Here is a 27,834-nt window from a genome sequence, read left to right as displayed (position 1 = left end):
GAGGGGCCGCGCAGCGGAGCGGGAGGAGCGGCGCGGCCGGGAAGGGAGAGCGCGCACGGCCCGGCCCGGCCCGGCCCAGCCCAGCCCACCCCAGCCCAGCGTGGTGCGGTGCCGTGCGGTGCGGTGCGAGCGCCGTCGGGCTGAGCCGCCCGCCCCCGCCGGGCTGCGGCCACCCCTCGCCCCGGCCTCCGCGGAGCCAGGTAAGGCGCGTCCCTCCGGCGGCCCCGGCTTCCGCGGGGGGCGGCTTCCGCGGGGCGCCCGCTCCGCCGCGGGCTCTGCCGCGTAGGAGCCCGGGCGGCCGCAAGCCGTCGCGCCGTTTCTCGCCTACCCTTCAGCGGGAACGCGCTGCCTGGCCCCGGGAGAAGGAGAGCGTTCGTGGTTTCTGATACGGCCTCCCGCTGAATTTATACTTTGTTTAGGTGAAGTTGGCAGAGGAAGTCTCAGTTCCGGACAAAAGACGGGCACGTAAGCCCTGTTGCCCCGGCTTGCCCTTCGAGGCTCGCTCGCTAAGCCCGTACCACATAATTATTTTGGCGAGGGCTAGATGTCCCACAGACTCACAACCGTGCCATGTGCGTGAGCTCTCGTGTCTTGTCAACAGTTTGAAGATAAAGCAAAGGCACCCTTTGACAGAAGGCATGGCACTCGGAGCAGTAACGCCACACCGTCACGGCTCTTTCCAACAGCCTCCGAGGGACAGCCTTCTTTTCCCTGGTCAAGATCAGATGAGCACTTGGAAGTTTTATTATTGTGCTAAGCTCATGATATAAATGAATCAAAAATCACTAAAGGCAATGCTGATGATTTTGGGGACTTGTGCGGACACTTCTGTTTTTCAGTCTATCAGGCAATACAACTTCACTAGTTAGCAACTAGTATTGCCAATCAAAATTGTGTAGCATACTCTCTCCAAAACCAGACTTACCCCTTTTCTACAGAAAAAAAAATGCAGTAGTCTGTAACCAGAGATTAAATTTTAGTTAGTAAAACTTAAAATGTCCGTGTGTGTCCCCCCTGGCCCCCAGCATCAGCCAGCCAGCTAAACTTAGCTTAGACTCTTAAAAATGAAACTGGACTAGAGTTCTTGAAAATGTTCAGGTGAAATCCTGTAACATATTTACTGTCCTCCCTCTCTTCATACATTACAAGATTTAAAATGTTATCAGTTATTTATGGGGCACACAAGCCCTATATTCTTCCAAGAAAGTCGACTACCATATCAGTAACTAAGTCAATCAGATCACAGGATGTACAAGCAGTAAATTTGCAGGATTCGGTTATGCCCATTTCTATGTTTCTGCAAACCCACTAAAATTAATGAGATGTATGGCAATAAGCGACAGCAGGATTCTGTCAAGAGCGTGCTACAGTTCACTGTAAATTTCTATCACTTCCATAAGTAGCAATACTTGTTTCGATTGCATTGCATAGCATGGGACAGGCTAGTAGATGGGCTCAGTGAATTCACAAGCCCCAAAAAGGGATGAGGGTAAAGAGAGATTTTTGTTTAGGAGGGCACATCTCTTTCCACTTGCATGAGTCCATACCACTAACATGATTAGATTTTTGCTGGAGTAGGAGGATTGAGTATGGCCTGAAGCAGGTAATTACCATGGTGATGTAGAAAGGCTCTTTCAGCTCTGTTATAGTGTCAGACAAATGTTTCACACTCCTGACTATGGCAGTCCATTTTGCTTGTTGCCGCCATAATCTTTTATATTACAGCATCTTTCAAAAATACGATGAAGTGCCACAAATTAAGGTTTCACTCATCTATTAAGAATTTTAACTGTTTGCCTTTCCAGCAGGAACATGGTATTTCTGTACACTTTTCCTCTCTACAACTTAAACTACATAGCAAAATCAGTTACGACTATAGAGTGCTTCCACATTTATGTTGCTAAACTGAGAAAGCAAAGTGGTCCTGTATGATTAAGAGAAGTCACATTTATCATTAAATTTGAATATAGTTGGTTTCATTCTTGCCTTACTTTTGTCAAGGTAGTAGATGGAAACAGAGTTAATTCTCACACTGGAGGAGAGCAGAAGTGCGCCCATTTCCGCTGGTGTGAAGTGTCCTGCCTTCCTGCTTGGAAACAGTACCTTGGCTTGCGTTGGACAGCATGTGCAAACTGCAGCTAGAAGTTACAGGTTTACAAGGCAGTAAATACCAGCCTGAAATGCCAGTATCCATAGCACTGCAGAAGTGAGGGGAGTGCTGCCTTCCAGATTAAAATGTCGCAACTCCACAACCTGCTTTTTACAGTCCGCTTAGAACGAGAAGATGCATGATTTCTATTTGTGTTACCCACTGAATGAATAATACTATCTTACATTTTCAGATATTTAATACAATTAATCTCATTTCTTTTTGCTATTTGTAGTACTATAAAAACAGAGGCAGAACGTAAACTTGGTGATTTATTTACACTTTCTAGAATAATTCTGTTGAAACATATGGACTGTGTTTGCAGACATGGAGATGTATAGTCAGAGTTAATTCCCATTAAAAATTTTATTTCAGATAATGGACACTCACTGCATTTTCCTACGCTCCTAAGTTTTCTGCACTGTGGTAATTTTATCCTCCGTGTTTGTTAAAGGAATACATTTATCTCTGGCACTGCCTACGGTGCTCCAGTGCTACTCAAGCTTACTACAGCTCCAGTAATTAATAAGGTAACTTAAAGTTACATAAACTACAAACTCTCATTACACTGTCCTAGTTAAACACTTGTTTATGCAGAAGCATAATATTAGTTGAAAATGGTTTAAGCAGTCACAAATTACTCTCATTTGCTCACCACCTCTCCTTTTTCTCTGGACCTTCTTGAGGTCCAGAAGCTAATAGCATCACCAGGAGTGTTCATAATCTGTCCTGTGGCTGTTACTGCCCAAATTTCTCGCTGTGAGCAGCATTCAGTTGTTTCTGAGTGGTTGGCATGTATCTGCGTTCCCCACACTTCAAGTTGACTTTTTTGCCTTGGTGAATTCATAAAAGGTCACATTCTGTCTTGGCTTGGATAGAGAACATGGGTAGTTATGCATTATTTTAATCAAATACTATGTCTGACTCACATTACATAGTTAATCTTGTGCTTTTTTTAGCTGAATTTAATGGTTAACTTCAAGGAGACACCTCAGTAAGAGGAGAAATAGACTAAAATTTAATTTGGATATGTTATACCTAAAGCTGAGTTGGGGAAATGGGTTATCAAGATTCATCAGCATATGAATAGATCTGCTTGGGCAGTATATTAGATATGCCAAAGAAAGTGGCCAAATGGCTAAGTTGGGGAAAGGGAGTTGGACAGCAAAGCAAAATAAACCCCTCGCCTATTTCTGACAGTAATGCTGGCAATCCAGCAACCATCATCTCCCTCCAGAAAGATAAGTATAATCTCAGAATCAGAGTTGCAAGCATGGTAAGATTTACAGCTGGGAGGACTGGGTCAGGGTATAGCCTGGCCACTACCGGCCCACAGCAGTTTACCTGTATAGTAGGCTCTGTTGCATGTTTAGCTAAATCTCTAGCCTTTGGGTAATCTTGTTTCAGTTTTCAAGGCTTTCTAGCTTACTGCTAATGTTTGTGCCTCATGCTCTCAGTTGTGCAACAGTTCCAGCGGAAGTACGGTGACACAGATGTTGTCTTCTACCGTGTGTTCATCTCAAACACTGATTAACAATTTTGCAGTATTCTTGGATAGCAGTTCTGATTTTTGTACAGTTCATCCTAAGGGAGACTATGGTATTTTTAAGAAGTCAGCCTCTGCATTGTTAGGATCAGGTTTGAGAACCTAGGTAAGATAAAATTGCAGAGTGTCACAAAGAGACATTTTTAGAGATCTTGTGGAATTCTGAAAACGAAATGGAAAATGTAGATCACTGATGAAGGGAGGGGAGAGTGGAGGGAAGACTTGTTTTGTTCTTTTTGCTGTTGTAGGATTGATTAGTTTCCACGGTGCTAACAGGAATAAACAGGTTGCTGTTGGTGAGAATTGAACCTCAGCTACTTATCTGGAATTAAAATTTTATGCACAGTTAAAATTTTGGCATGTATACACAAGGCAAGTTCAAATACATTGGAGAGTTTGAGTAGGCAGCAACATAATTTACTTTTAGAGCTTAAAGGTGTGTAAACCTCATGCATGAGGCGCAAACACTGGAGCCTGAAGATCAGAAAGGCTCCAGCAGAGCTGTTTAATTCTTATATACAGCCACTATTGCACAGAAGGTTACTAATCACAGTATCATTTTCTGTCTCCTCCTTCTGGTCCTAAAAACCCTGCAATGAAAAGCAAGCCAGTAAGCTTTTGCTAAATACAATAGTTCTTTTAGTTCCCTTTCCATCAACAAATTTGTCTCTTAAGACCACTTTCAGCTATAGACAGTCATTGTACTCAGAGCACTCATACCATGTTCTATACAATCTTCTAAAACTTACCCTTTGAAAAAAAAAAAAAAAAAGAAAAAAAGTACCCTAGAATAATCTGTGTCATTTTTTAACATTTTAGGGAATTTAACAAATCTGACAAACAGGGGGAGTTATGATACTTAATTTTTTTACCTCAGCTGTAACAAACAAGTGAAAAGAGTTACAGCTGGGATTGTTTGAGACAAAGCACATATGAAATAGAATGGCTGGTCTAATCATTTATGGCCTTATCTTCAGATAAATGATGGATTATACTAAAATTACTTTGAGCTTTCAAGTGAATTGCAACTAAGTGTAGGAAAATATCATGCTCCAAATGGCATGCTGTTAGTATTCTCTGTTGCACCATCATCTGAAAGAACTACAGATTTTGGGCTGTCAGGTGTCTTCCACAATTTTCATTCCATTTGGTTTTTGTTTGATAGCAAAACTGTCCAGGTATCTGCTGTATAACAACGCTAGCGAGAATGCTTGGTTACAATTTGTGGTGTTTATCTCCTTTTATTGTAGTTGAATAGCATTTCTCTTGTAGGCACAGAAAATGGGTAATAACTGAAGACAACCTCACAGCAGGAAAGTGAGATCAGATTGGCAATGCATCAGTGAGTGGCATGATTGAAGACAAGACAAAAAGCAGGCTACAGCAGAAGGTAACTGGCAATATCTAAAGAAACTGGTACTGAATTTGGGCAAGGTCAATATTTAGACAGTATTTCACTGTTTGAGGTGAAAGCTATAATTAGACTTCTGGCCAGAACAAAGAATGATTTAACCAAACGCCTAATTTCAGCTAATTCACCTATCCTTTCTTTACTTCTAGTTCATACAAGTTTGTCAGTTACTGATAGAACATTGGCTAGTAGAGTCTAATAATCAGTAGATGAAGTATAGGAGCAGAAGTAGAAAATAAAAGAGCATTCCTAAGTCCCCTCAGTTTTCTGAAAATTGGGAGGGATACACTGAATGAGAGTACTGTGCCTCACCATTTCTAGTTCAGAGGGACCCATGCAAATAGTAAAATATTCCAGAAAACCACTAAACAGCTGTACTTTTATGTTGGGGGACTTAGCAAGGGAGAGAAATGCACTAGTTGACTTCCCTAAAAACTGTTGGCAGTTACCCTCCATTTTACCTTGCTTTAGCATCAGCACAGCCTGGCCAGACCCTTTGCTTGAAGCAGGCAGCACATAGTGTACAAAGATGTAGCCTGAACTTGTTTATTGAGGAACCATGCACGCCCCTCCCAGTCCAAGTTTATAGGATGTATGTTGCCTTTTCATCTTTTTTTTTTTTATAAACTCATATTGGTTTTCATCTTTTCTCTCTTCTCCGCTCATTCTTGTTACCCAAGCCTAAAAATTTATACAATTCCCCCCCCCCCCACCCCGCCATGAGGTACATTGAGCTGAAGAACTAGTCTGCTACCACTCAAGTTGCTCAGGATTTCCTTCCTCCTCAGGTTCTTTACTTAATGTACAACAATCAGAAATGGAAAGCAGGGGCAGGAATCAACATGTGTTTTCAAAGTGGGACTTTAGCGCTACTGTTAGATTTGTCTTTATTGCTTTCCTCTTGGCTTTGTTATTAGCAGCTTACCATTATAAGACAATTACAGTTTTTCTTTTTTCTCAAATCAGTCTTTATTTTAGGTAAAAGGTATTTCCTTACCCATGTACTTCCTAAAAAGCACTTTGAAGGAAAAGCATTCAAAAGTATTTTGCCTTGAAATACATTTTATGATGCTGTTCCATGTTCTTAAACATACCATCAAAAAAAAGTCATGTCAATACAGGACAGCCACACATCCAAGCATTTGCTCAGCTCAATTGGTAATTTTCCTAGCACTAAAGTAAAGCTCATGTAGCACCTTTTGGAGGGCACAGCACTACCCTTTCTGGGCATCTGTGCAGTTATGTTTGCGTAAGAAGCAAGACTGTACTTGCTGAGGATGCACTGATTCACAGCATCATAGCTTAGCTCGCACTCTGGCTGTAACAGCTGTCTGTTTTGCTACCTCTGTTGCTGGTCCTCAGTACCCACGAGGAACATCTCAGAGCCAGGACAGTAAAGAGAGTTCACTAATGAATTTTATTTTCAAAATAGAGCAATAAATTTTACTTTGAAAAAAACAGGAAACAAGCTGTACAAATCTGGCAGAACATCTCTTTTGCTATCATTCTATTAAGTGTGCTGCCTTCCAGACAAAGCACTAAGGATGACTGTATCTTGTTTTTTCCATGGGTGATAATACCTTTCACACTGGCATGGATTAAGGTGTCTGTATTTGACCTTTTATTCTCTTTGATTAACGCTGTAGCACCTCACTAGTCCAACTGACTTGTACAAAAGCCACAAATACATTGCTTGTCTTTATATTTGGCTACTCAAATTTCCTCCTAGTCCTCATAATGATCTGCCCTTAACAGGAGTATTGTGCAAGTAAAAGCACAATTGGGCCTCTGTTTTCCGTGTTATACTTACTAACAGTTACAATGATACTAACTTCTTTTGGGCTTAGCTGCATTAGCATTTTAAAAGATTTTTTTTGTCTGAATAAACTCTTGTGCTTTACCAGTTACTCATACTGTTTTCTTTCCTTTCTGCTTTTGGTTCCCTTTTTCTGACCCTAATGAGGTATTCATTAAGAAGCCTCCATGCTGATCCTTTGCTTTTAATCTTTTAACTTTTCCCTCCAGGCTGTTCCTAACATTCTCATTTAAGGAAGAAAAGTCTTTTCTGAGGCATATTGCCATTGTGTGATATTTTCCCACTGTAAGGATATCTAAATTAATTATATAAAAGTAATCAAGTGTCTCAATCAGACACAGTGAACCAAATCCTATTATGTATTGCTGAATTATGACACATGGAAGACAAAGCTTCCTCTGAACAAAGGTGTTGAAATCTAACATCCATTTTCTTGCACAGGAATCCACAATACATTTGTTTTTGCTTCTCCAGTAAGACAAACACTATTTTTCAGCATGAAGTCAAAAGAAAAAGTGTTCAATGTGAGGTTTGTTTTCCCCAGAGCCATAACACTTTGACTAGCAGGAAGTTATGTGGAAATCACTGGCCACAGTCTTGGAAACATAGTGGTACAACTTCCACATTAGCTGGTTTAGTTAACATAACAGATACTTTAGTGATACTGGTATGTCTCTGTCTACATAAACAAGCTGCATCTGCATGTGTGCTTGTTTTTCAGTTAATGTTTTCATTACTCAAAGCAAAAGCTTTTATCAGGCACCTTAACCACAATGGTGATAGGTAAGAAACAGGGATATGATTTGTTACAGGTTTTTAGAGAGGGAAAGTCTTTTTAGATAACAATGTGCAACATGAACTACTCTCGAACTACTCTCCGTCAACTTGTCTAATTTCCATTAGATTAGAAAGTGGAACACATCTGTTTGAGGTCTCTCCTTTTCTGGAGTAGAAGCAGAGAATTTTAAGTGTTTCTTTTCTCTCCCACTCTCTGACAGATTAGTCGTTGTAGATGAAGATAACTATATTGCTCTGCACAATGCATTTCTAAAACTTATTTATTAATTTACACTTGCCATCTATTTTTGCGGGGGGGGGGGGGGGGGGGTGGGTGGTGGTGTAAAAAGAAAAGGCCTGTAGAGCTCTTAGGTGCATCATGGCTCCACCCTGGTGATTTAGCTTAATGGCAGGAAAATGTCCTTTCAAGAATTAATTTATAGGTGAGGCCTCACACACATCAGAATGTTTCCATACATGTCAAAATGTTGCTGATTTGCTGCATGTCTTGGAGCAAATCTATGTACATAAGCTCTCTTGTAGCACCTTTCTTACTGTTTTACAAGAAAGTACAGAAAGGCAGTTCTTTGTACCAGAAAAGCAGAAGTTATGTTATCTTGCAGAGTTCATTGTTCATCAAGTTATTATCTCACTTTTAACTAAGGAAGGTTGTTCAGGAGCTTAAGCTGCATACATACTGTTAATTTTTGCCTCTGCATCTTCTGGCTTAGCAGAGGAAGAGTAATATGACTGCAGGAGAGTAGGCAAATGACACTGTGGCCTCTGAATAAACTAAACAACCAGGACAAAGCAAGGAAGCCTCTATTTGGACTAACTTGAAGTACCACAAAGAAGTCCAATCACTGCCCATCTTTGTCTACAAAGTTATTAGCTGTGTCCCCCTACCTTTCCTCCTACAAACATCTTTCCCTAGAGGAAGCAACAGAAACCTAATTAAAACTTCACTTTCAGTAGTTTTATACTAATAACACCACTGATTGAGTTGCATCTTTCACAGTAAAGCTGTGAAACAGAAAAAGGCCAAAGAACTTGCACCTAGATTCAGAAAAATCCTTTTCTCCCAGAAGTAGGTGATTCGGTTCATGATGAAACAATTGCAGCTTTGGCCTTTCCATTCCATTTTCTGTTGTGATCTCTGCCAGAGACAGAAGATTCTGACAGTGATTGCATATTGCTGTGGGCATGTCAGTCATGCATTAACCATTTCAGAACATTATAATTTCTAATTTAGATGCCTAAAATGCCATTTTCTGCTAAATTATCAAAAACCACTAATATAACCAAGAGTTTAAACTTATGTAAATTTTACCTGTTTTTAGCCAGATGCTGGTAAGCATATACTTTACTGACCTCACTCAGTATCTGGACTTTCACAGAGTAGATTGTAATACCCTTTTTATAGCCAGTCCTTATCTGGCTATCCTGATTTTTTTTTATTTTTTTTTTCCTGCCTCCCTATTATTGTACTTATTGTAGCATTCGCTACATATCAAGGTGCCACGCTTAGATCACTGGTCGGCCCGGACCAGGGAAAGAGACAGATAACACACACAGTGTGAGCGCCAACTTCCGCCTTTTATTGCGCAGTTAATTCCTTTTATACTAACAAGGGGAGGTGGGGTTACAGGTACATCACAAGGCTGCGACTAACCCTCTAACTTTCCGTGACAACGCGAGATCTTCCGAACGCCGACCCCTACATCTCTCCCCTCCCCATGACGAGTTGGCTTCTATTGTTATGAAAAATTCCACACAAAGAAATAACTATATAAAGTGCCATGAGTAGAAACATATCTCTACAACTACTTTAAAACACTCTATCTTAAACACCCGTAAATATCCCATTTACCCTGCAGAGCAAAAAGCTCCTTTATAGAAATTCACACAAGAGGTAGATTGAAAGTTAAGACTTGGAAAGAGTTACTTCTATTACTCTATAAGGCTTATCGTTGGTGTGTTGATGTTAAGGCTGAATGTCCGAGGCACCTAGATTCCTGGCTGCGAGTTCTGACAGTCGGATCCCATAAAGGCACGTATTGATGGACTCTGAGAGGGATGTCATCCGGATACCCAAGGTGTCATAAGCCAGGACAGGATAACAGCAATCTGTAAGAAAACTCAAACACTACGAGGTTAAGGCAGGACAAATCATACGACTAGGAACCCATTTCAGTAGCCCTTCACGTGTTTGTACACAGGCATACCCTCGCTCATGCTATGTTTAATCAAAATATGCTTAACACACTTTTTACCTAAAGCAAGTTCTACATACACTTACTGGCTTTATCAGTAAGTGGATTCCGCACTGACTCACAGCATTCTTTAAGTTCTCAAGGACTTTCCAGTGAAACGCCTCTCTCCTTTTTTTTTTTTTTTTTTTTTTTTTTTTTTTTACTCCCCTCCAATGCTTCTGTAAGGTGTCCTGTCCCTCCTTTGCCTGTCTCTGTAGCGCACTTCTCGATGGCTGCCGTATCATGCCATCCATCCTCTCCTCATGGGAATAACCGGAGTCTATAGCTGCTGGTACCGCGCGCCAGTTTCGGAAGGGCCCAGCCGAAGGATTAACCCGTTCCGGCCCAGGAGCGGCAGATGGCGCAGTTGATGGCGCAGCAAGAATAGGCCCACCGGGGCCAGGCCCCGCAGGCAAAGGCGCAGCCAGCACAGGCTCAGTAGGCCCGGCCCGCACAGGCAACGGCTCGGCCCGCACAGGCAGAGGCCCGGCCCGCGCAGGCAAAGGTTCAGCCACCACAGGCACGGGCCCGACCGCCGCAGGCAAAGGCTCAGCCCGCACAGGCACGGGCCCGGCCGCCGCAGGCAAAGGCCCGGCCCGCACAGGCACGGGCCCGGCCGCCGCAGGCAAAGGCCCGGCCCGCACAGGCACTGGCGCAGCCTGCGCAGGCAGCGGCTCGGCCGCCACAGGCAAAGGCGCGGCCGCCGCAGGCACTGGCGCAGCCTGCGCAGGCACTGGCGCAGCCTGCGCAGGCAGAGGCTCGGCCGCTGCAGGCAAAGGCTCAACCTGCATAGGCTCAGCAGGCAAAGGCTCAACCTGCATAGGCTCAGCAGGCACAGAGTCAACCTGCATAGGCTCGGCAGGCAGAAACTCCGCCTGCTCTCCCGGCAAGGGCGCCTGGTTTCCCTCGCCGGGGGGTGGTTCCCCCGCTACTACAGTTTTTAACTCTCTCAGCTTCTTGAGCTCCCCCTCCGGGGGCGTTCTTTCCTCCCATTCCTTCACCTGACGGTACAATTCCCCCTTAACATCCCCGCCTGGAACCCAGTCCAGGAGGCATTCCCGCAACTCCTTCAGAAGATCCTGCCGTAACACCTCCCATGCCCGCCGCAGAGAGGGCCCATCCAGTCTCGGAGGTACCGTCTCCACCGGAAAAACCCCTATCTCCGCCGCACCCTCTGAGTCCACGCTATCAGTCAGAGAGGAACCGCTCCGCGAGCCCCGCTCCACAACCACCCACTCCGTCTGATCTTGTCCCACCGTCTCTGGGGGCACTATCCCCCGTTGTTTTCGAACCGGCGCTTCATCCGCAAACAGGATAGCTCGCGCCGCCGACCTGCATTCCCTAGCCTTTTGTCCCACCTTAACTACCCCCTCCACCATGTCCCAAGCTCGTAATCGTTCCGCAGCGCCGTGCTCACCCTCAAGCGCCGACTGAAGCAACATCTCCCGAACCACTCCCCAATGTGGGGGACTAAAAACTTCTGTGGGAGAACTCATCCCTCCCCGGCGCAGCACCCATTGGATGCATTCGCCCGTGGGGCCCCTCCTAATCGTTCCTCGGGCACCCACCTCATTAGCCAACCCTTTCAACACCTTAATCACTTGCGCAAGTTCCATCGTCGCCATGGCAACCGATCACGTCGGGGTCACCACTATGTAGCATTCGCTACATATCAAGGTGCCACGCTTAGATCACTGGTCGGCCCGGACCAGGGAAAGAGACAGATAACACACACAGTGTGAGCGCCAACTTCCGCCTTTTATTGCGCAGTTAATTCCTTTTATACTAACAAGGGGAGGTGGGGTTACAGGTACATCACAAGGCTGCGACTAACCCTCTAACTTTCCGTGACAACGCGAGATCTTCCGAACGCCGACCCCTACACTTATTTTCCATCCTTTAATGCCATATGTCATTTTGTTATTTTAACATTCTTAACGGAATTTGAGACGTGTTATCCTTTGCCACATTTTTTTATTCCCTAGACCAAAAAGCAGAAGAGGCCCAGATTTCACGACACAATATGTTTCATTTCATACACATTACACTGCAGCACAGCTACCCATAATAAACAAAAAGACATAACCATTTACCTTTGTCATTGGCTCATCTCAGTTAATAAAGCTGAGAGTGTGGAGAGTCTTCATCATGGGAGGCAGGGGAGTCTAGGAAAAAAGTGAACTGTGTACCTGTTGCTTGTCACAGCTGCCTGTGGGAGTAGCTCCACATCCCTGTAGAAGAAGAATCTGTTGCAGAAATTGCTCTGGCCAACAGCCACGTTAAGTGATGCATATTTCTAATATTTTAGGCTTCAAATTAAAATACAGCACGTTAGAGATTTATATGCTGCAAAAACTGTGGGGAAGAGCCAATACATACATGTGCCCTCTCATGTCCTGGAGTCAGTAACAGAGTAACAGTTTGTGAGCAAGGAGTCCCCATGAGACACTAATATTTTGGGGCTCAGTTCTACAAGCCATAGTCTACATGAGTAGCTGTTACTCTCAAGGTCCCAAAACATTACTTACACCATAACTGTGACCATCAAATGATAAATCCCAGAATGCAAATAATAACCTCTAAAGAGATAGAGATCTAATTTGACTCCCAAAAGAAAGATTTATGTAGCACTCCTGAGGTCACTAGCCTCTCCTTTCTGCTATGTAAAAATAACTTCCATGTGATGTGAATGTTCATCGTGTGTTTTAACAAAAGAGGGGTTAACTCTTCCTTTCCTACCAACACTGATTCATTCACCACATTTGATTCATTAAAACCTTTGTGTTTGGGCTCCTTAGCAAAGCCCAGCCTTCTTTCCTTTACCCATCCAAAATGTTTCTGTCCGCACCTTCCACATTGCTCATGCCCTTAAAATCATGCTTCTTTGAAAAGTCACTATTCACAAAACACCAAAAGAGCAACAATCTACATGTGAGATTTCCAGCATTTGCCTGACCTTATCTGTAGTGACCTCAGTAGGAGTTGCATCATCCCCTCCAGTGGGGGGTAGGTTTCCCAAAGTTTGGCCAAGTTTCAGGAGCTTTGTAAAATCTATGTGGTAAAAGCATGTGGTAACTATGTGCTTTTCTAAGCAAAAACTTATTAAAACAGTCAGTGCCTTTTGCAGCAGCACTTTAAAGCATCATCCTTTCAGGTATTTTAGATAACTGAAATGCATCATTTCTGCTACGGAATCTTTGATATTTGTAGGCTCCACGCTTTCCTGTTTTCAAGAAGTTGTAAAGATAAAAAGCTCACAGTGGGAACAATGTTCCATCAAAAGACTAGCCCCCCAGCATTACTACAAGGCAAATTTCTTGATGCCTCAGTGAAACTAGAGAAAGAGCAAGTGGCTGAAATACAGACAAGTCAGTTGGTTTAATCAAAGAATGACATCATGCCAATAAGAAAAGAAATGCAGAAAACTTGCCTTTCCTTGAGCAGTGGAAATGATCTCAGTTTGATAATCTTATTGACATCTTTTCAGTAGTTTTTAATTTCAAAATGGTCATGAAAAACTAAGAATCCTCTGTTCTACAAAAGTTCTTTATGTGCAAGTATGGTTTCTTCCTGTTGGAGCCAGTTCTGGCCTCAACAATTCTTGGCATAATTGGGACCTCCAGGTTGATCTAGAGCTGAAACTATTGTCTTTATAAATTCAGATATTGTTAAAAACCAGCAAAGCAACAAGCTAATTGCATAGATGTATCTCTGTGCTGCTCAGAACATTGTCTCATCTTTGAGCAGCAGTAGAAGAGAAAGGCTCTATCTTACATTCAAAGCAGTTTGTGGAAGTAGCCTTTATTCCCCCCAAAAGGCCACTCTCCAGGTGAATAGCTACCTTCTACTGGACCAGTGAAACCATTGACTAATACTGAGAAGATCTGGACAGTGAAACTAAGAACTCTTTCAGTGTTGGATGCACAAAGACATTCACTCCAGCAAGAAATAAGAATGACCAGAGACCAATGATACTCAAAACAGCATGGAAAGTGTGTTTGTAACCCCTTACTAAGCTCTGCATGTGTGAAATCACAGTAATAGAACACAGTCTGCAAGCTGGGAAGGAAGAACAGTTGTTACTGCTATTTTTGGTTACTTACAGAGGCACCCACAAGCTTCAGTGAAGAATGCATAACCTTGAAGACAGATTATTAGGTATATGAAATATCCAGTAAGTCAAATTGCAATTTTATGTATGATCTGAAAGGAGGTAAGATACCTCACACGTATCTGATCTCTGTTCTGTTAGAAGAGGGCATGATAATGGCTTTCAGCAGTACTTTTTATTTCAGTAAGCTTTTTTTTTCTCTCTTGCCTCTACACAGCCTTTTTAGTACAAGGCTGAAATATAGATCTGGATCAAGCCCAGAATTAATGTTGGAGGATTTCACAATAGAAGCTTATGGTTCATTCCATATGGAAATAATGATGCCAATAGAAATTTTAGGTGTATGGTTAGGTATCCAGAAGCTACATTTGTGTAGGATGTGCATTGCTGTGTAATAAAAAAAGAATACTTTAAAACTTCTTATTCCATGGAACTAAGCTATCAGAATAGAAACTTAAAATTCATCAAATGATTTTACTCGCACTTAACAAACCTTAATTTGATTTCTGTCTTTTATTAAAAATGATCACATGGGGCACACTATATTTTATATAGGCAATTCCAGATGCAATAAAGGAAATGTGTTAATCCATTCATTTACTATCACTCAGAGAAAGTAACTGTGCAGCATGTAACCTTTCACAGCTCAAACTAATCTCACTTTTATTCGTTCTGGGACTTGATGGCTTAATTCTTGTTAACTATTGACTCTTTCGGGTACTTCCAAATACCCTAAATACTACTTCCAAATACTACATAACCAGACATCAAATCTGAAATTTCGAATGTGCTGTAAGCTGTATATTCATAATAAAATAGTACCTTACATTGTGTTGCCCTTCAAAAATCTTTTCATGTCAGTGCAGAAACCCCTAGAAATTCTAGTCTTCCCTTGGTCTGAAATAGATTTTTTTTTTTTTTTTCTCCTTTCCTGGCAACTAATATGCAGTGAATGACATTGTTAGCAATGAGGAGATGACATGTCCCTGATAAGCTTTAGGTTAGCCTGCTGACTATTGATCATTTTTATCTCCTAGGAGGACACCAATCCTTTTTGGTAAAGCTAATGTCTAGAACAGAGGTGCAAAAATCCATGCTGGATTGATGATCATAGTTAATGTCCTCATTTCAAAGTCTTAATATATCTAAGTGTCTTCAGCCTCTTTTAGAAAGAGGCAGTTCTTTACCCTGTGGTATAAACAAGAGCAACTGCCTCCTGCTATAACAATTATTTTTTCATATTTAAAAACTAATTCAGCTATACGTTTAATAACCTAGATAAGGAAAAGATGATCTTCATTCCTGTCAAGACAGAGCAACTGAGGTGTCTAGGACAAGGGGATATCGCACAGAGATTCACCTCTCAGACATGATCTTTTCTGAAGCTTAGTGTTTTAATGTTTAGTTTCAGAAGTACTGAACTACAAGTATTGAGCTAGAAATATATTTTACATTATTTAATTATCTTTTCAGTTTTAAGTTAACTGCTGTGGGGATAATTTTATATTCACATCTCTTAAGGAAATACAATACCTAAAATGTATTAAACACCAGAGAGTTTACAACACATTCATGCAGCCTTGGTCAAAGAAAGAAAACAGAGATTGCTCTGATGGATAAACAAGAAAGAAGAGACCAGAAAATTACGCAGAAAAATCTAAGCTATCTGGAGTATTGGGTACACTGCCAAGCCAGAACCAGTGATCTCTAAAACTGCCACCTCACTGATCTTCCCCAAGAGACTGCATAAACACACTGCATGTTGAGAATGGTTAATCCTTCAGTGTTTTGGAGTCCAGTTCTACACATATTGAACCCAAGAGTGTTTTTCCTCCTCTTAACAGCAGAGAACACAAGATTGTGTGTGTATAGAGGAAAAGCTCCCAGAAAACATTTAAACCTAAACCTACAAGATCCAAAAAATGAAACCTATGAAATAAAATACTGAAGCTTACTCTCAGCTGAAAGTCTTTTGGGTAACTATAGTGAGCGCTCTTTAGATCAGTCAGCAAACTTTTGTACAAAAAGCCCCTTAATCATTGCTTCATTAGCATTCACTAAACCACAGATTTCTAGTGAGGTTGAGAAACTCTAGTGAAGTTGAGCAATCTTTCCTTGGCACTAACATCTGTGAGTAAAATTTTATAGAAATATGTACATCAGGATTTCCCAACTTCTGGGAAAAAAAAAAACATACATGAGGAAGGAATTGGTAGAGTTAACTTTGTCCAAAGAACTGAGTAACATGAAGAAATGTTTCCAGTGTTTCTGGACTCTGCAAGTACTACGAGAGTATATGCAAAAAATAGTCCAAACTTTCACTGCTGCTGCAACTGCTAGACTTACAACTGTGACATTATTACACTGTAGGCTGTTAAAAAAAGCATGCAGAAAATTTGTCACATATTACATTGTAGTATTATTAAGCATTTAATGTCCCCCAAAAGTATTTGGAAGATTTTATTCATCACTCCACAGCCCCATAAATTAGTGTTTTAGAGGTGGCCTTTCATTTATGCCAATTTTTGCCATATCCATTTCTAACACAGAGTCCTTCAGCACTCATATGAAAGATTAGTTTTCTTCATTCTGCATTATAAATCTAGCCAAATGCTTGCTAGTTTTCTATCTCTAGATATCACTTCTGTTCTCTCTAAATGCTCCTATTTTTAGCAGCTTCAAGATATAAACATCATATGCTTGTAACCAAACATTCCTTAAGTGCATAGAGATATACTGACACCGTATAACCCATTTGACATAAATATAGGACTAGACACTGATTATTTCTACTTATCTGGCACAAGACAATAGAGTTAACATCAATTTTTTTGGTTCTACTTTGCTTTTCTACTAGTTTCAATAAAATACATGTCACCATAACACTAACAACCTTTCTTCTCTATCTGGATTGAAAGCCGTTTGCCCTTACTAGCATTAGAGAAATATTTAGGTAAATAAATAATTTGAAAAAGTAGCTCATGCACTGACACTGTCCAAAGGGGTAATGACAAACCCAGGTGTATTAGTAGAAGGGCAGGGGGGGCACTAACAACTGTTAAAGGTGCTTACATTTTCAAATTGTGAAATTGCTTACAATTCATGAAATACATACAGCACTTGAGGGCTAAAAATCACTATCTGGATAACAAAAAATGTGTAGGCTCACATTGCCTTTCAATTTCCAAAATCCCTTAAATCACTTAAAAAAAAGGGGGGGGGGGGATTAAAAATAATTCTGAAGTGGCATTTTCAACAATAAAAATATCTTCCTCCAAAAAGGAAAATACACATTTGAGTCAAGTTAACCTAGAATTACTTCCAAGAGTACTCCCTGGCTGATACTTGGAAAAATAGTTGTATGATCAACAACATGCCCAGTTAGTTTTAAAATAATCTTGTAGCCTAATGAGTAGGTGTCACTATTTTTCCATCTGCATTTTTAAAGTAAACTATTCTTCTAGTCTCCCTTTAAAAATATTATTCTTAATTTGGCTTAATAACTTTAGAGACTTTAAGCTGCATATGTCTTTGAAAAAATAAAATATCAGGATCTTGTTCCATAACTTACAAGTGCAAGAATTGGACTGAAGGTTAGCAAAACTGGGAATGTACTAGACTAAAGGAAGTTAGATATAGGCTAGTAGATACTAAAATAAACTTATAGTTCACTCTGGTACAGTATACTTAACATAAATGCAGAAGTTCAATGATAGGTATTTTGCATTGTGTTTGCATCTTAATCTTGGAAGAAGGGATATTTTGAAAAGTGGTGGCACTTGAATATAGTAAAGCAATTCTCTTATTTTAAAATAGCAAATACAGACCTCTAGTGGTCGAAATATGTATTGTATGAGTTAAACTTCAAAGCGATTTAAATATCCCCCTGTGCTTAAGTTCTTACTTTCCTTTTCCTTTACGTTTTCCTCCCCTCTGATCATTCGGAATCACACACACCCCAATTCCACTGCTCAGTCATTCCACAAGCATTAATTTTTCCCAGAGGAAAAAGTCCTTTCGTCCGTCCTTTTCTCACATAAATTCTATGACTGAAACTGAGTATAGTTGAAAGATACTTGAAAAGTGAAGGGAAAATTAATGAGTGTAGTCTATGAAAACAAACAGGAGAGAAATGTTCATTCTTTTCAGAATAAACTATGAAGCCATCATACAGAAGGACAGACTCTTTTGAAGTATGCTGGAGGAAATAAATACGGAGAAGTTCTTACAGAGAAGGTCAGAGTACATAAACAGTTCACATTTACAAAGTAGCAATAACTGGTCCTTGGCTAGCACAAAATAAGTAATAAGCAATTTAGAGTTTTGATATTATAGAAGAACCAGATCCTAGAAAGATCACAGGCAGTTTATTTTCCAGCTATATAGAGCTAGCACAAATGAAGCAGACAGGCTTCAACTCTTGTAAGGGGAAGGCACAAAGAATCCACGTATAGGTTAGAGAATTAAAAAGATAAATACTTTAAAGTTAAAAAAAAAAAAGGCAAACACCACAAAATTAACAGCAATTTCAACAGACTGGCAGTTGCTTCATGAAAGACTGACCAAGAGGACAGCTATTAAATGAAAATGCACAGGCCAGTACAAGATCCCGCAAATTCTGTTTGTTCTCACGTCAGACCACCTCGTGATCCAACATTGCAAAAGCAACAGCCAGCTCGACGGTTACTAATTACAGACCTTCTGAAGCTTGCTTTCTGTTCTTGGTGCTCATGAACTGATGTACAGACAGTTGTCCGGTCCTGTACTGCCTATTGCAGTTGTATTTCAGTAATATTTTGATTTATTGTTATTTACCATGAAGTCAGATGCTGACCCCTGTGGAAGATAGTGGCAGTGGTAACAGGAGGCCTATGCATGCTGCAAGGCCACAGTAGTTTGAATTACATGCCTCTATTTGCCCAAGTGTTTGCATTTCTCTCACCTTCCAAAATTCACCTATTGATTCTGGACTAAAAATACTTAAGAAAGCCACGAGTGGGAAATACAGAATGATAGAAGGAGCAGCAGAAATAAGAGCTAGGAGAAAGGTAAATGTATAGCTTCAGAGTGGTACTGTTCAGGAACTCGAGGAAAGCAGAGAAGATGCTGAAGTAGGCATATGAAGTAGAAGAAATTATATTCATTAAGGCAATGAGGATAAAGGGGGTTGTTCTGCTGGATAGGAAAAAAAAAAGCTGAGAAATAAAGCATGTGGAAAGTGTCATTAGTTTCTCAGCAATTACAAAAAGAAGAAATTAGGAAAGGGAGGGGACTAAACTCTCAAGATAAAGGAAAAAAGGCTTATGCCACCAGAAAGAAATAAACATAACTAATATATTGAACGTATTGTTCCAAACATTTTTCAGCCTGTCTTCTCCCCATGCAATAATTTTATATAAAAATAGAATGCATCATCCTATTCAACATGGAAATATCTTCTCATTTGTAAGAAAAGCAAATAATCCACCTACCATCAGAAGAAGAAAAATCTTCTAATGGTGAGGTGGCTAAACTGTGGCAGGGTTGGTCAGTCAGTTTATTTAGTCTTTGTCAAAGCAAATATCAAAACCACATTGTCGTTTAAAATCTGACTTGTGACACCTGCTTACCTATTTATAGCTGATGAAGTTCTCACAGAAAGCCACAGTCAGGGCTATCTTATCTTTCAGTAGGCAAAGTGCTGTTTACCTTGCATGGGCTCAGCATTCCTTGTTGTTTTCACAGGCAGTTTAATTAGGATGGATGTTCACCCAACAGAAGCAATGAATGGAGTGGTAAATAATAGTTGGTAGAGTAGTCTGAAGCATTTAATTATCAGTGACTTATTATAATCATTGTAATTAAAAAAGATAAAAGGTCAAACAGGACAGTAACATACAACAGGGGTTTGCTGCTCACCAGATAATTTGCTTTGAGATTGATGTTGCCACACCATTCAGTCACATCAATTCAATCCTCTTAGAAAAAGCTCCTTGTGTATCAGCCTTAAAATGATCCAATTATCATTACATTAACTCAGGTCATTTGAGATGCTTTAAATGGAATTATCAATGTGCACAATTTCAATACTTGCATTTAACTGGCCAGTGGTTTAACCTGCTCTGGTGAATTCTGGCAACATAAAGCTGTACTAGCCATCTATTTCTGTAATGTTTTTAAACAATCTGCAGTACTTCCCATCCAGAAGTGTCTGCTTTGCAGAAAATGTATATAACCATGGTCCTGGGACAAGCAGGTGAACTGCGGCAAGTGAGAATAACAGCAAAAATGACTTTGGTACAGGGAAGAAAGTATTGCCTGTAAGGAGTTCACACCACCACAGCTGCCCTGTCTCACCACTCAGCACTGCTATGGGCCCACGCCTTCCAAAACAAATTACTTTCTTCTTCTGTGTTGAAGCTTTTCCTAATGCTCTAAAGTTACAGATGTCCTCAAGGCAGCAGATACCTGAGGCTATCTCTGAAACTTTAAAATTTCCAGGAAATTTAAAAATTTAGCTTGGGATTTGCAGTGCTTCAAATGTAATGGTCTTACAAGGTTCATTCTCACAGCATCACTCAAACTGTTTTCAAATATATATATGGCAATCCATATCTATTTATGCAAAAGCAACCTCATTATGTGTTCCTGCTTCCTTTTCATTTACTGAAAACAGTGATGGGTTTGTTTATGTATTGATTTTAATTCCTTACTATAATTTAAAACCGATACCGTACCAAACGTATCCTTTGCACAATTCCACTGACTTCAGTGTTATACCAAAACCTTTAATTCCAGAAGGGTTTGTCTTCGACAGATAAACTGAAGTATCATACTCTTTCTTGACCAAATTCCTGATTCTTTATGGGAATTGTTCTGCCGTTTTTACCTCCCAAGCACTCCAGAATAATCTCAGGGAATTCAGTACCTTAGAGCACAAGACATGAGTTTCCCAACTCCATTATTTTTTGTTTATTTTAACACATTTCTGAAAAAGTAATATAATCATTATTACACTTTCTTAAAAGTACATATGCTATTAATTACATCAACTAAAGCTACTACAGGCATGAAAAAGTACAGGCCACCATGTGGGTAGAAAAGGGAAATGGGAAGTTAAACAACAAAACACACTACACTGAAGGGGTGGATGAAGGGACCGTCAGAAAGGTGCCTTGGCATCTACCGCTGCATGGAAGCAATCCCATTGAAGGGGCAATATTCACTATCAATCAGCTACATTTGTTTTGACTACTGATTCTGCCAGTTAGTACACACAGAGCAGGATGCACTTGCCAAATAGTACCACCGATTGGTTAATCTAGTTACAAAGAAAGGTCTTGCTCAGCCTTAACTGGGCCCCAATCTACTTTACTCTTAAGTCTAATTTGCAGTAGTGGTTTTCTTAGTAGAGACTTCACTACAGTTTCTTACTTCTAAGTTCTGGGCTGTAAGCTCAGTGGGTATATAAGTGAGCAAAGGCTATGATAATGAATAGAACACGCAGCACCAGTGTGTAGCTGGGACAGGGCAAATATTGCCAGCCCCTGTTGTTGCAGAACCTATCAGTTATTGTCAAATCTCCTTGGGCACTTTCACAACCAAGGGATGAGATAAGAGGATTTATCTTGAAATCTTTTTATTGTGGTTCTCCCTGTCCTATGAATAACATGACCTTCCACAGAGCCAAACACCATATATTCTAGGTTAGGCACAGTTTGAAAGCCAGGAAGTTTTGCTCAGGACATGTTACAGTGCCACATGTGATCAGAATGGCATACGTTTCTTTGCGTCAGCTGTATTTGCTTGACTTTTTAGCTTTTTAAACATGGCAAAAATTGCTGATGTCATTGAGGTATCTGTACCAATTGAGGCAACAAGACAAATTCACAGAATGAGTTGGAGAGACTGGGAGGTGTCACATTGCACATCTTGACAAAGGCTTTATTAGTTGCATTTAACTAGCTATTCCAAACTTAATAGAATTATCAAGAACCTAAATCTTGAAATTAGCCTGATAGCTTTATGGAAATGGATCAACTTATTAATGCAGACATATAATAGAACAAGAACTAAGGTAGAGAAATATCAAGTCTTTTAAAAGCTAAGAAATTGAGAGCCAAAGGGTGACCTTGCTCACAAGATGCTGCCTGCAACCCATATTCTGGGCTCAGTTCCTGGCTCCGCTTCAAGCTTTCTGTGTGGGCTTTGCTGAGACTATCTGTGCCTCACTTCACTATTAAAAAGACAATCCATTTGGAATAAAGTTTGTCTCCCAACAAGAGCTTGTCAAACACTTAACCAAGTAGCATTCTGCACTTAACGTGTCAGTGCTGAACAACGCAAATAATGAGCAACCACCTCCGTAACAACATAGCCCATATTTCTATCATGACAGGCATCTTTTCTTTCTGAATGCTTCTGTACTGCCCAGGGTCTTAGAGTGTGTATATTTATCTATATAAAAGTAACTTTACAATCTTAAGGGGTGGGTTTGTTGGTTGGTTGGTTTGAGGGTTGGGGGGGGACGGGACGGGACAACACATGTTGGGGGTTTTGTTTGTTTTGGTTTTTTTAAAGCCAGTATATTTCACCTAATCTGTGTTTGAGGAGCACAAGTTAGGTTTGGCTGACAGCTGTCAGGATCCTGCAGACAGCAATAAACACTACCCTGCAATAATAACTATCAATTTTTTATTCATTTTTTTTTTTAATATCCACTGTTTTTGAGGGAAGACTGTCTATTTGTAGACTCTGGAAAAGATTTAGTACCAGAGTCACTTACAGCATATTACATGCTTCCTGGAGTCGTAAGTCATTAATAAGGAAATCATTCTTGCAGAACACACAAGCCCTGGCAAACCAGACAGGTGCCCTGTAAAGAAGATTTCCTACTACTGCCATACGCTTAATACAGTCCAGAAATATTTTTCATACACTAAGACTACAACTTCAACTGTTGGATACCTAAATTTTGTCAGTAACTGGAAAGGTAATATGAATTGTCTTTCCCCCTTGCATCCTTCTTAAACTCTTTCTACAGTTATTAATGTGCAACAAATCAGCACATGTCTGGATTTTCACAGATTTTTTTTTTCTCATTAGCAGTTAAATACCATAGTTCCAAGCCAGATGGAGACCTAGGTAACTTCTGAAAATTTAAGGTATTTATGATACAACAGAACACTAGATTGTATGAGTGTCTTCAAAGAATTAAGCTTAATGTATAGAAAAAAAAAATTCTGGTGATTCACATCAGAGATCAAAATGAGTACCTAATCTGAATTCACTTATTTTGTTAATGCATTACACTTGTATTTACAGCATGAACTAATATTCAGAGTGCTTAAGTGTAGTTTCTGAGATAGGTGAATAACTTTGCTCATTTGATATATCACCTATTTATGGAAAGAAAATAACCTAAAGACTTTCCTGAATTTATAGTTATCTGCTATTTTGAGTCTATTATTATATTTAACATATGTTCACTAACCAGTCTTATTTTAAATTGGAACCTTGTTTATTGGAAGAAGTGTCAGATTTCATTTATGTTAAAAAGAATCTTAGCGTTCAGCCAACTCCTAACATTCTTGCCTCTATTTTATTTTGCAAGTGAAGTCTATATTAAAATAGAAATTCATTGAGAAAACACTTGAAGATGGCTTATTTTTAAATTCAAAGACATTGGATATATCATGTTAGACAAAAACTTAAATCCCTGTCATGAATAATATTTTCTTCCTCTTCTCCCCTCCTAGGTGCAAATTTCATATTTTCTCCCTGAAACTAGGTTACAACTGAAGACATCAAGATGATTCCAAATTACTCTACTGAAGAAACCATTAAAAGAATCCACGTTGACTGTCCTGTTTCAGGAAGGCACAGTTACATCTACGTCATGGTTCCAACTGTTTATAGCATCATCTTTATCATAGGCATATTTGGGAACAGCCTGGTCGTTATTGTCATTTACTGCTACATGAAATTAAAAACAGTAGCCAGCATCTTTCTTCTAAACCTGGCACTTGCTGACTTGTGTTTTTTAATAACTCTGCCACTCTGGGCAGCTTACACGGCCATGGAGTACCAGTGGCCTTTTGGCAACTGTTTATGTAAGTTAGCATCAGCGGGGATAAGTTTCAACCTGTACGCCAGTGTGTTCCTCCTTACATGCCTTAGTATTGACCGGTACCTGGCCATAGTACACCCCGTGAAGTCCCGAATTCGACGTACCATATTTGTTGCCAGAATAACTTGCATCGCCATCTGGCTTCTCGCCGGTGTGGCCAGTTTGCCTGTCATCATTCACCGTAATATATTCTTTGCTGAGAACTTGAACATGACAGTCTGCGGTTTTCGGTATGACAACAATAACACAACACTCCGGGTTGGGTTAGGTTTATCCAAAAATTTGCTGGGCTTTTTAATTCCTTTTCTGATCATATTAACGAGCTACACCTTAATTTGGAAGACCCTGAAGAAGGCATATCAAATTCAAAAAAATAAGACTAGAAATGATGATATTTTTAAGATGATTGTGGCAATAGTATTTTTCTTCTTCTTTTCCTGGATTCCTCATCAAGTGTTCACTTTTCTGGATGTATTAATTCAATTACATGTAATAACAGACTGCAAAATCACTGATATTGTGGATACAGCTATGCCCTTCACCATTTGCATCGCTTACTTTAACAACTGTTTGAATCCTTTTTTTTATGTTTTTTTTGGAAAAAACTTTAAAAAATACTTCCTTCAGCTAATAAAATACATTCCACCAAATGTCAGTGCACATCCAAGCCTAACAACAAAAATGAGCTCTCTCTCATATCGGCCACCGGAAAATATACGCTTGCACACTAAAAAGACTACTGGGTCTTTCGACACCGAGTGATGTGTTTTGTAATATACTTTTTTTGAACAACATTGTCAACGAAGCAGCAAGAAAGACAAAATTCATCTGCAGTCCTGAACATGACAGCTTACTGCTCATTACAGAAACATTAGATCACCACAGAGAAGTCATACTGTAAAGATTTAGCAGTGACCTTTTATTTTACATTGTGAAGAGGGCTGCTTGGTCTTCACTTTGTTTTTCTTTACTGAAAGCAACATAAACAGTAGACAGGCATGTCAGAGTTTCTGTCAGCATCTCACCATTTACTAAGAACTGCAAACGAAGGGTAGAGAAAACTACCTTAAGTTCAGAGGTCTTTTTAAAGGAAAAGCTTGTATAAATTACATGAATTATGAAGGACCTGTTTTGCACATACATGAGCTATTCCAAATTTTGTTCAAGGATTTGATGGAGCTACACTGCTTGTTTTGTTGGGTTTTTTTTTTAATGACATAAGTATCATATCATATTTATAATATATTTTCAAATATATGCTATATATAGAGGCCCAATTTTAAACTCGAATGGAAATTTAAGGTCCTTGAAATTGGTCTCATTCTGATTTATGTTACTATTTTTCATTTTTTAAATAGCATTTTTTTCATAATAATATATGCAATAAAATGCAGGTTTATTTATTAAATATAGAAGAAATATATTTTTAGATTTATATTTCTACTCATAGATTTCAAACATTGCTTCATAAACTGACATTTATATCCCAGTGGGTATTTTTATAGTAGTTTTAAAAAGTAAGCATATATATACACACACAAAAATAGGGTTCACTCAACCTTTCCTCATGGTACGCCACACTGACTTTGAAATACATTACTTATGGAGGGGGTTGATGCCATAGTCTATATTTGAAAACATGAGTTCTGGGACAGAGGTGATCAGAAAACTTCGAACTATTTTTGTGCCATTCTTTGTGGCAGTGCACTCAATGAGACAAATTCCCAACTAACCAAATCTACTCAATTTTTCAAATTTCTGGACATTTAATAAACTCACATTCTGATAAGTAAAAGCGTGATAATGCTTATATTACAGTTTAACTAATAATGCTTTTAGTCACATCACAAAACATTTGAGACCAAACTTTACTGTTGGCTTTTACAGAATTTATCTCCATTTATACAAAACTAAGCCTAGTGTATTTGCTCCCTGTAAAACCTTGTTTTATATGTATGGAACAAATTCAAATTTATACAAACATAAATCAGAACAAAACTCTGGCTCAAACTCTCCATACAAACAAGGAGGGACAGGTGCTAAGCACTGTAGGAAGTTTCAACTAATAATACCCTCATATGTCATTTTACCTCAAATAAGGAACTCCAGAAAATATTTCTTGATTCACACTCATTTATTGCCTTCAAAGATAAGTGAGTTCATAAATACTTTTTGACATAACAAAACTTAAGAAAAAATCCAAAACTTTACATGTATCATGTAGACAATTACTTGACTCTTGAGAATTTGCAATATTTATAATCTAATGTGGCTTTGTCTCAGGTAGCAAGTGGTTGGATTATCTGTATTTTCTGATTATCAGTCTCTTGCATATACGCAAATATTTTAAATTATTTTTTACTTTAGGAAATTATTTCAAATCAAAACACAACAAAAAAGTTATTTCTGTAGTTTAATACTTTGTAAGAAAAAAAACGGGACTACAACCAGGTCTGGGAATCTTGTGCCTCTTCCTGCTCTTTCATTCATTTATTTTAAGGCAAGTTTCTTCAGTTTTGCTTTTGTTCTTCCAGTTGCAAAACAGGAACAATCTCTACTTATATGTGTTACAAGGCACTGTGAGGATTCACTACAACTTCTGAAGCTACAGTTAAAAAAAAAAGCTCTTTCATTAAAGGTTTAAGTTAATTTAATTGCAAGCTAGTATCTCACAATTTGAAACCTGAATGTGTCATTTAGAGACACAGTTAAATTATTATGTAGAATGCTTTATATTTAGCTTGTATCTATCCTTACATGCAAGACAGCTGTTTGTTAAAAATGAATATGGCAATAATCCCATGCATTATAAATAGCATCCAGAACAGTATCACTTCCTCAGCACTCAGTAAGCTGACGAAGGACTGACAGAGCTTGCCATTTATCTGTATGATATTTTGTTCATATAGACGTGTGCACACGCTGAGCAGCATCAGGAGCTTACCCTGGCAGAAGCAGCTCCATCTCAGACATAATTCAGTGTGCTGTGCTTGCCACCTGCTGGATGCAGCCACGAATTTGTGTTTCATCTCAAAAGTTGCTAATATTTCCCAGCCTCCTGATGGATCTGAAGATCCTTACCTGTGGCAAAACTCCTGTAGAAATGCAGTACAAACTTGGCCATCTGGGAGGCAGTTAACTTCCTTGACAGGGGCTAAGCAAGCATTTCCTCATCACCTGCTGATCACTTTGGTCACTGAAATCCAGTGTCCCCAACAACCACAGTAGGTTGCTCATTTGCAAAAATGTTAATTGCATTACTACAAGAGCCATCCCAAAGAGAAGAAATATATACATGTATAAAAATAAAAATCAAAGCATATTTGTGCAAGTGATAACTAAGTATTTAGCTGAAAGGGCTCATTTATCACCAAGAAGAAACAGAAGCAGGATCGGTAGTGACCATGAACAACAAAAATGACTGTATTACAGCAGAAAACAGAAGAGAAGCCATTGGTTAGTGATTTTTATGATTTCATGCCAGATCCTGCGTTTTTAAGAAACTGTGTTTCCTAGGCTGCTGGTGCCACCTGTGCCTACCTGTGTCATGGGAAAAAGCGGGAGCGTGCATATTCGGCTGGGTGGCTGCAGGAAAGGTGGGAAGGGATTGCAGCTGGTGCGCTTTGCAGGCAAGACTGACCTTGAATTGATAGGCAAAGAAAGT

General features: G+C 39.7%; 2 protein-coding genes across 12 annotated transcripts; one reads left to right on the top strand and one right to left on the bottom strand.

Moving 5' to 3' along the window:
• AGTR1 (angiotensin II receptor type 1) lies at positions 1–27,834 on the top strand. Of its 11 annotated transcripts, none has more exons than XM_075031705.1 (6): positions 1–200; positions 2,604–2,679; positions 4,968–5,085; positions 22,884–23,033; positions 23,147–23,205; positions 23,800–27,834. In XM_075031705.1, the coding sequence occupies exon 6, from the start codon at positions 23,853–23,855 to the stop codon at positions 24,930–24,932; it is 1,080 nt and encodes a 359-aa protein (XP_074887806.1). In that variant the 5' UTR covers positions 1–200; positions 2,604–2,679; positions 4,968–5,085; positions 22,884–23,033; positions 23,147–23,205; positions 23,800–23,852; the 3' UTR covers positions 24,933–27,834. The 11 variants fall into 11 exon arrangements, with proteins under 11 accessions (XP_074887806.1, XP_074887804.1, XP_074887802.1 ...); XM_075031703.1 differs by having other exon boundaries at positions 2,525–2,679; positions 23,150–23,205; XM_075031701.1 differs by having other exon boundaries at positions 2,525–2,679.
• On the bottom strand, positions 9,252–11,701 carry LOC142033346 (uncharacterized). The gene is made up of 2 exons (XM_075033249.1): positions 10,767–11,701; positions 9,252–10,673 (listed from the first exon to the last, which is right to left on the bottom strand). Exons 1-2 carry the CDS (start codon positions 11,574–11,576, stop codon positions 9,969–9,971), a joined length of 1,515 nt encoding a protein of 504 aa, XP_074889350.1. The 5' UTR covers positions 11,577–11,701; the 3' UTR covers positions 9,252–9,968.

This window comes from Buteo buteo, chromosome 7 (assembly GCF_964188355.1).
Source record: "Buteo buteo chromosome 7, bButBut1.hap1.1, whole genome shotgun sequence".
In the NCBI taxonomy this organism is placed as follows: domain Eukaryota; kingdom Metazoa; phylum Chordata; class Aves; order Accipitriformes; family Accipitridae; genus Buteo; species Buteo buteo.
This window is presented reverse-complemented; position numbering and strand designations above follow the sequence as displayed.

Coding starts and splice junctions, on each gene's coding strand:
- LOC142033346 (XM_075033249.1), bottom strand. CDS start 11,576: ATGGCGACGATGGAACTTGCGCAAGTGATTAAGGTGTTGAAAGGGTTG. Junction 10,674..10,766: donor TGCCTGCTGAGCCTATGCAG/GTTGAGCCTTTG, acceptor GTGCCTGCGCAG/GCTGCGCCAGTGCCTGCGGC.
- AGTR1 (XM_075031711.1), top strand. CDS start 23,853: ATGATTCCAAATTACTCTACTGAAGAAACCATTAAAAGAATCCACGTT.